Genomic DNA, 9,769 nt, shown 5'->3' with positions numbered 1-9,769 from the left:
TATTTCCAAAGTATGGATTTTAAAAAAAATCCAGTGAATAGCTACCGAATAAATGTCACGGTAGAAAAGGCGTCATGACCATTATCATTATTCTTATTTGATTCATTAGCGATGCTTTCCATAATTTTACTAGTTATCTCTTATCGTGTATACATTTATATACTTATAGAAAACGAGACATTTCCGAACGATGTAGATGGTGGGAGAATATCGATATCTAGGTCAAGAATTTCTAACAGCAATAATGGGGTCTTCATGGTTGGAAACGTTTTGAAATCTGCCCATATTTCTGACACGCAAATCACCGCTTCACGTGACTGTGGCATAATACTATCCCCCTATGGACACATCACGGTCACCAGGGTTCTTATTCGGGACAGCGCCAACCATGGTATTTTGCTACAAAACAAGGCTTTAAAAACGGCACATATTTCTGACACACAGATCACCAACTCACGTGACTGTGGCATCAAGATATCCTCAAGTGGACACATCAGGGTGACTGGAGTCTATATTCAGGACAGTACCAAGAATGGTATATTGATAGAAAACAACTTATATTCCCTTTTTGTCATTGGCGTGGATATTATAAACTCAGGTGGTCAAGGTATTCAAACAAAAGGCAGCATAAGTAAAGTAAGAATTGTATCAACGAGGCTCGAGAACCAGAATTACGGTATTTATACGCAAAGTATGCACTCAACCACAGATTTCTTGATAGAAAATTGTGTTGTTAATGTTTCGCGGTCTCATAGTATTTATATCGGAGAATACGCATATGGAAAATTGTGGATTGTTAACTCAACTTTAAGTCACAGTGAATTTGAAAGCATGTACATTTACGGATATCATAACAAACTCAACTTGTTCGTGAATGGAAGCACGTTTGCCTGGAATAAAAATAAAGCGATACGCTACTTTCGGCATAAATATCACACGAACAAACCAATAACTATGATATTCGAGTCAAACAATTTTGTTGGAAACCAAGGACCTGTATTTGATATGTTTGACAGTTGCGACATCTCATGGATAATTCGCGCTAACAAATTTCATCAGAATCAAGCCACCTCAACCATCAATCTCGACACCAGCCGGTGGTCCTCGTGTAAGCCAACGGTGTTAGAAGTGTCGGAGAATATCTTTTCAGGAAACCTGGGGCAGGAAAAGGCGGTTATATACCTTGAAAACGATGTCGGCAATGTTAAGTTGGAAAGCAATACTTTCGAACTCAACTCAGGACGCTGTCTTTTTATAGCAGAAAGCGTGAAGGAGTCTGTTTTTATCACAAGTAACGTGTTTGTTGAAAACGACGTAAAAGATCACAGCGTAGTTGATATCGGCACCTCTGTTGGCGAGAATGCAGTGTTTACGAATAATAGTTTTATGAGAAACAAAGCAAAGGGCGTGGTCTCTCTGCAAGTCGTGTGCAAAACTGGTGGAACATTTAAAGGTTGCGGACATTTTAACGTTACACAAAACGTTTTATTTCAGAACTTACCATCCTTGCCTTCTCTCTCATCGAAGGAGACAGAGCAGTGCTCTCTGTCAATTTCTGGTTTTCTGTTCTTTAAAGAAATCTATGTTAATTTTAATAGCTTTGACAACTCAAAGTACACAAAAGAGTTTTGCGTTTTACTTCCTGCCACTTCCTATCGCGACAAAATCGACACCTCAAACAATTGGTGGGGAACGGAAAAACCCAGTGAAATACGTGATAGAATATCTGATTTTGATGATAACAATGATTATGCCATTGCCGAAATTTGGCCGCTCTTGAACGCGAATAAATCGTCAATATTAAGTGTGCGATCAGATTTTAAACAGCGCGGAAGAGTTCTTTTCGGTCGAGTATCGGAATCGGTTTCTTTGAAGGCGTCAGAAAGTCCCTACAGAATAACATCGGATCTGAGCATTTTAAAGAATACAACCCTCGTCGTGGAGGCAGGGGTGACAGTAAAGCTGTTACCAGGTGTTAGTATTCTTGTGATTGGTGCACTTCAGGTGAAAGGAACCCCATCCAAACCAGTCCATTTCACCATTGATAAACCAGCAGGGAGAAATAACAGCTCCAAGATGATTGTTCGACTTGCAGATGGCAGTTTCCCATGGCAAGGAATGGCGCAACTGTTTAACGGTTCCGTTTGGTCGCCGCTTGTTACACCAGGCCGTCTGCCTTTGCACAATTTAACAAATGTGTTCTGCAAACAACTCGGCTATGGACCGCCGACCGCTGCAAAGAAGATTCAAATGAGCCCACTTTATAATGTTTCTCATTATCTTCAATTCCATTGTTTCGGTAATGAAACTACACTGGACGAATGCCATCGTCTCGAGGAAAACAACAGCACTAATATGAACTTTATATATCTTGAATGCCATGGCACTGCTTGGGGTAACGTGCGTTTTGTGTCCTCAAATGAAACGAATTTTACACAGCAGCGCTCAACCTTAAACTTTGTTAAGTTTACTCACTGTGGAAATCGTCACGGAATGCATGTTCCCGCGATGGAAACGATTGTGAACGTGCCCATAATGAACGCTATTACTGTTCAAAATTGTACTGCTGGCGGTTTGAAAATCGCGTTTCCAAATCGAAATGTACACATCAACCAAAGTTCGTTTTTAAACACAGGAGGACCAGCAGCGACAGTTCTACAAACGCATCGAAAGGTGCTTGTTGAAAACTCGATCTTCCGTGACAATACCCGTGGTGTATCTTTCGAAGAACCCGGCCAGGGGAATATCCCACAAATCAACTATGGTCGGGCTTTCTTATGCGGTTACGTAAAGTCCATTCACATCGAAACCACTAAACTCCTCTACTATGACATCCCACGGTTAAAGAACGGAGCAGTGTCACAATATTGCGAGAAGGCGCTGACTACATCATTGGGCAAGGGATTCAAAGTGGTCGTATTGTTTCAGAGTGGTTCACAGAGCGATATACAGCTCTTCGATTCACATAGTGCGAATAATGACGTCATTTACAACCACAAAGGGAAAAGTCTTATTAAAAAAGATTTGTTTATACCCACAACTGAAATCCTGCTACGCTGGAATGGTGATTCGAATTCAAAGATTGCGATTTTAGTTGAAAGCATTAACATATCTGGTAGGTTGATCGTTTATATCATGCCTTGTTCACTTGCTAGTCGGAACTCACCCGGTGAGTTTGGGATTTTCAAGATGGCCGCCAAAATTTGTTCCGCAAAATCCACGAGCAATTACATTGGCGAAGTTTCCGCATTTTTTCTTTCAAAAATAAGGGGAACTTCCAGCCTCCCTGCAAAATTCCGAACTCCCCGCAACTTGCAAGTATGTTTATTATAAACTTTTATCTCCACTTGCAATACCTTCTCAATATCTAGATTTCTTAAATTAAGAAGGCTCACTATAATAAAAGTACGATTTATCCACTTTAAAATATAGAATGAGCAAATCGTATGACTCAGGGTAAAACTCTAATTCATAGAATGTTTCGTTCAATTCTCGTTTTCTATGAATATTTCTCAGAAAAATATATCACGGATCGATTAGGAAACCTTAGGATTGTATCCCTTATTATTTTGAAAACAGGATAAATCGTAAATGCAATTGTGAATTTAGCTTTATACCATGTAAGCATTTTTAGTTTTATTCCAGATATGCCCGCATGCACCTACGAACGGGATTTTTGTGGCTGGCAGCAATTCAGCAACGCGTCTGTTCTTGGTCGTGTGATGACTGGAACTTGGTTTATTACTCGTTATCAAAATTATTTAAGAGATCATTCCTATTTTTCTGCGCGTGGTAAGTCGGTATTTTACTATTATTTAACAACTAAACAAAGAGGACAATTTTCCATTAGATAATTTTTTGTTTTTATGAAGGAAAATATCTAATCTCAAGGAGCTCGTGGGCAAGTAGGGAACTTCGGCGCGCAGGAATGATCAGTCCAAGCATTAAATCACTGCAATTTTGCTTCCTCCAATTTTTTTATGTTTTGAAAGACGAAGGTCTTCATAGGTTGAAGCCTGGAATATCAATTTACATTATAACCGGTAAGTGCACCGATGTAAAAAATGCGTATAATATACCAGAAGTGAAACTTCGTGTCGTACACGTTCACGTACTCTTGACTGATGGCTGCCTGAGGATTTCTTATTGATAGCGTTTGAGAAGCCGAGTCACTTGGCTGAGGGCATGATAGCCATGACGTAATAACAAATGGCGAATATCACGGAATCAACGCTTAATCGCCAGCAATAGCTGCTTTGGAAAACTTGCACCTGCATGAGATAGATGTCTCTCCATCCTTCATCTTTGCCAATTTTGGGATATTCGGGTAGGGACGACTGTAAAGGTTATCACTAACAACCTGCATGGTTATTGTTCACATACATGAATTCTTTTTATGTCTGGAAGGAAGTGCAACACACAATAGATAGGTTGTGGATGTTATTTAATATTTTTATTCTGTACAGCTTAAGTATAAATTTCGAGGTGACTATTGCATGATTTTCCTGCTTTGTGATTGGTTAAAATTCACTGTTTCTGAAGTTATAACCATTGGTCGGTGACTATAGCTTTTGTTGTTGTTTTTCAAATACGAAATTTTAAGTAACAAGACGCCTGTTCTGGCGTTAACTCCGGCGCACGTGCCAGTCTTCAATATAGAGCTTCTGAACAATACAGTTCATATTCGCATTTAGATGCCTCGCTAACCTAAATGTTCGATCGCGAAATTCAGAAGCACATCGTACTTTAAAAAGTATAGTTTAATCGTTCAAAAATGTAAATAAACGGCATGATACATTCGCTTTGTCTTACACTTTGCCTTTGGAATTCGTGCTTATATAGTTATATTAAATCCTGTGCAAACTACGACGAGACAAAGCGCCCATACACGACCACATCATCTTGTTAAACGGCGAAATAGCAGTGATATTACTAAAATAGGACCAGAATCTACATGTATTAAATATATTCTTACCCCAATTCAATCTAAACTTAATCGAAAAGCATGAAAAGAACGGTTTATTTGTTCCTCTTGGAGGAATTGCCGTATCATGCGAGCGAAATCGAATCGCGCATCGGAAAATTAGCCAAAGCCATGCACCACAACTCTTGGGAGACAAGACTGGGACGTAGATAAAAACGGTCACGTACACATTTTAAATACTAGTATATTTCGCGCCATTAAAAAAACAAAAACAAAACGAAACCGAGGCGTCGCTGACGCTGGAGTAATAATAAATTCAGGCTCGGTGATAACAAGCTATATTATATCTCAACTGTAAATCATCCAATCAGAAAGCTCGATTTGTACCACGTGATCAGTAAATTAATCATGGAGTTCCATCGAATTTTTTCATATTATGCTATAAAAGTCGATATATGGTATAAAAGTCGACTGACTATTCGAGTTTGCGTGTACCACGCGTGGATGCCTCGCACACGACTCGAGGTTGTCAACAATTTCAAAATGGAGGCAAAAGAAGCCATTTTACCCAGCTTTTGCGCTGCCTACACGTTTTTTCGATATAATATATAATTTATAGACCTTCCGCTCGGGGAATTCGACGAAATATTACCCCCTCGGGAAGATATATCCCTCGGGCGAAGCCATGATAAAAATTCACTGAAACGAATAATTGTTAAATAAAATCACGCGTGGGAGTTTGGGAGAACGAAAAATAATTAGTTGGAAAATTAGAAACACAGAAAAAAGGTAATTCTATAATATAACTTAAAAAAACGAATGTGTACAATTTTTTTAATTCGATTCAATTAGAAATTTTCATTATATTACTTCGCTTGTTTATTTCGATGGGAAAATTTCCGTGTTTCTTTACAGTTGTAGAATTTCTAGACCAACAGCACGCGCGCACTATAAATGTTATAATTTTAAATCATTGTATAATTATGTTGTCTTAGGTTCCTATACAAAGTTCCAACGGAAATTAATTTGGAATACTAGAAAGCACACGTACGGCAAAGTCTGGACAAAGGTTCTCATCACCCTTCCACGTGATGTTGATGAATATCGGATCGCGTTAGAGGGTGAAAGCCCTAGTTATACTGCCATCGATGACTTAGAATTCAAGATTTGCGAAAATGCTGAAGGTTCGTATCGGATTTGTCGTGATTTCTAATGATCCATCTCTTTAGAGCACTTCCATCGTCCAAAACCTCCTAAACCTCCTTTGTCACTAAAATTTTATTTATAATTAGTGTTTCCATACTTATATTTATCTGTTCTAAATTCTTTAGATCATCGTCTATCAAACAACGAGTTCATTGACAACAACCAACATTCTGTACAATACATATCTTCGGCGGAAAGAGCCGATACACGTCCGAAGTTTATTATTGAACGGTCTCAAGTTTTGAACACCTTATCTTCCGCAAACTCGGTGCCCAAAAGCGCCGCCATTTTCCTCGAAATCCAAGACAACCGTTTCACTATCGCCAATAACTTTGTCGCCAACAACGTATTTGGTGGAATTGAAGCTAAATTAGGTGGGAGTTTCCACGGAACGGTGCAGGAACCTACAGAAAGTTCAATATATGGTAACACGTTTGCCGGTAACACAAACGGAGCAATTTTATTGTCAGGACGGAGTTCTGGGATACAACGAATGCTGGTAAAAATTATGAAAAATGCTTTCGAGAGCAACTTTGGTCCTTTCAGTACAGTCAAAGTGAACAATATCCAAGTGAAAATTGTTGACAATTTCTTCTACAATAATTCCGGGCAGCATTCGCTTGAGTATCATTTTGAGAGTGATGGCTTTAAAGGTCAGACTTGTGAGATGAACACGTTCTACCTCAATCGTGGTCTTGAGTTCGCCAAAGGTGCAACGATTCTCACAAACGGACCGCTGGAATTTCATGGAAACAATTTAAAGAATCCTTTCAATTTGTACGAATTTAGCTCAACAACGAAGCCTTTTACGGACCCAATTAAAGCAGCGAACAATTGGTGGGGAGTCGGAAGGGAAGATTATGTCCGCGCGCTTATTTATAGCAAGAAGAACCATTATGATTTCGCGTTGGTGAACTATAAACCATTCGAAAAACTACCACCAAGGCACATCTTATCTAGTAAGCGTGACTTACTCTGTTGTTAGGACGGTTTTTTGCACTAGGCGGAATTTTCTTTCCAACTGTGGGAATTCTACGTAAAATTTGATCGAAAAATTTGGCCTAGTGGGAAACAAGCTTTAGTTCAATATACTTCAATTTAAATTCTATAGTTAGTTGTCCTCCAAACTGGCAGAGAAACGATTTAACATGCTTTGTCTTCAGAAGAGGTAGTCAAACCTTAAACGAAGCCGTGAAATATTGCCAGGTACGTAAAACTGAGAAAAATCGTAGAATAGAGTCCGGCAGTAAGTACAATACAAGGGAAATAATGCAGAACATTATTGACTTTCTTGTATAAATTTTCCCACAACCTCACCAATGTTTCGACTGAAAACTACTTGCAGTTAAACAATGAGACCAGAACACGTGGTAGCCACAGTTTTAAATATAGAATTCCTAGAACTACTAAAGATGTTTTTAAATTCTCTTTTTTCCCCCGCACGATCAAGGAGTGGAATTCCCTCCCAGAGGAGATTGTGAGCTCAGAGAGCCTTTCGCAATTTAAACAAATTAACCAACTTTTTTTAATGCATAAACATATGTTGAATTTTTTAGACCTTTTATCTTTATCTTTAATCTATATATTTTTAACTAAATATTTTTAACTATATACTTTTAACTATATACTTTTAACTTTTAACTATATATTTTTAACTATATACTTTTATTTTTAATCTATATTTCTATTTTAACGGTTGGTGTGATATCCAATAGGATTTTACCGACCTAAAAAAAAAAAAAAATTATTAAAATTCTCTTCTCAGCCAATCAGCATCTAGCAATGAAGGTGATTAATAACAGAGCGCGATCCGATATACCAGCGAATCCCTCATTTCCTCTTGTATACTTTCTAAAATTTTCTTTTGTCAAAGGTTGTGCAACCTCTGTAAACATACCATAATAACAAATAAATTAAAAACTTGGAGCTGACAGTAACAAAGAGGATCAACAATTTAGGAATACTAAAATTTAATCAAAGCTATATACCAAACCACGGGAAATTACAGAGCGATTGAAAAAATTACTATCCGGCGGATAGCGCTATCCTACTTTCCTGCAATCGGCCCCAGGGGCCGGTTGTTCGAAAGGCGTTTAGCTTAAACGGTGGATAAGCCAAAGTTTAAAATTACTCTCATGCATCTTGTGAACGACTAAATCTGCATCTCGTGCATTAAATATGTACTTCCATTGACAATTAAGCTATTTAAATCGAAATATTTCGGCTCAGTTGTTCAATAAATAAATAGTTTTGCTTTCCATTTTGAACTTATCCACCGTTTAAGCTAAACGCCTTTCGAACAACCGGCCCCAGAAGTGTGATTCATCAACATTCAAATAATTTTGCATGAATGCACGTGGTGTTTTTAAATTCTATCAAAATTTATCCTGCCAAGTGTATTCAGCAGTTAATAGTTTTTAAATTTTGTTTCCGATTATTCTTCTTTTATGCTTGAAATTTTAACACGAGCGTATTTAGAATGTTAAAAGTTTATACAGGTGTCGGCTCGTATCTACATAATAACTGTTGACTGTGAAGTCTGATTCTGGTTTTCCAGGGAGTTTAAATACACAATTCAGATCGGCGTAACTCTAAGACAACAACATTTTATCATTTCCTTCTCATGAAAACATGGAATTTTTTTAAGGATCACGGAGCTCGTGTGGTTTCATCACTGTCACCAATAGACAATAGATTTATCAGCATGGCGCTGAACGAATCACGATCCGAAAAAGAAAAACCACTACCAATATGGGTGACAACAGAAGCATACTTGGTATGTATATCTTTGGGATATACTAAAAATATATCGCCGGTCGCTCTCCCTAGCTGAATATTGACAAATATCAGTTAGGTGTAGTTCAATATCAGTTAACTATAGTTAGGTGAAAACGTCACCCAATATGCGCGTATTTAAAACTTAATCATGCACTATTTAACTACTTTTTAACTATAGTTGTAGTTTTAATTGCGCTAATTACGTTCTTATCCAAGCCGTCTCTTACAAATGTAAATAAAACATACGTAAATTTCTCTGGATGTAGTATTTTGTAAATATTAGGGATAGAAGGCTTTATAACAGGCTTTAGAACACATCATGGACGACAACGTTGATTTGATTACCCATGCAAATTTTGGAAGAAAATAGGCTACAAAAATGCTTAAGTGTGTGTCAATATTACTGCATGTATGTATCTTTAAGGAGAATGAACAGACTTCAAAACAGCAGTGTACAGTACGAACTCACGAGTTGAAAGATCAAGTTGTTTCATGCAAAAGTCACTACCCATACATTTGCACCCAAACTGCAGGTGAGCTAGTATCATCAAGCTTTTACATGCGCCAATCATTTATGGTATATTTACCTCGTGAAACACTGGCGTGTTTCGTTTTAATAAGTATTATAGCCAGTTTTCTCAATATACAATTGCATGCACTTTTATATATCATTGGATTTTGTGACGACCTTCTTGTAAGCGGAAGGGAAGGGGAAAAAATGATAATACTATTCACTGTTTTACTTCTTTTTTTCACCCAAACCTTGTCACGAAATGCACACATGACAGTGAAAATAGAAATTTCCTTTATCTTATTTTGAAGAGACTTTTAGTGTTTTGCAAATGACTTTCGAAGCTTTAG

At 37.7% G+C, this 9,769-nt stretch overlaps 1 protein-coding gene across 2 annotated transcripts in view; it reads left to right on the top strand.

The window, feature by feature from the left end:
* LOC114530693 overlaps nt 1-9,769 on the top strand; it is a 38,156-nt gene that overhangs the window by 8,513 nt on the left and 19,874 nt on the right. The window contains exons 6-13 of one of the 2 annotated variants that reach the window (XM_028552302.1): nt 170-3,115; nt 3,646-3,792; nt 3,873-4,043; nt 5,920-6,108; nt 6,256-7,089; nt 7,242-7,336; nt 8,778-8,906; nt 9,336-9,441. In XM_028552302.1, coding sequence (XP_028408103.1) covers nt 170-3,115; nt 3,646-3,792; nt 3,873-4,043; nt 5,920-6,108; nt 6,256-7,089; nt 7,242-7,336; nt 8,778-8,906; nt 9,336-9,441 — 4,617 coding nt within the window. Of the gene's footprint in view, nt 1-169; nt 3,116-3,645; nt 3,793-3,872; nt 4,044-5,919; nt 6,109-6,255; nt 7,090-7,241; nt 7,337-8,777; nt 8,907-9,332; nt 9,442-9,769 lie in introns of both variants that reach the window. The other variant, XM_028552300.1, reaches the window with a different exon arrangement.

The sequence above is a fragment of the Dendronephthya gigantea genome, unplaced genomic scaffold (genome assembly GCF_004324835.1).
Source record: "Dendronephthya gigantea isolate DGI-Jeju-01 unplaced genomic scaffold, DenGig_1.0 000065F, whole genome shotgun sequence".
NCBI classification, from domain to species: domain Eukaryota; kingdom Metazoa; phylum Cnidaria; class Anthozoa; order Malacalcyonacea; family Nephtheidae; genus Dendronephthya; species Dendronephthya gigantea.
This window is presented reverse-complemented; position numbering and strand designations above follow the sequence as displayed.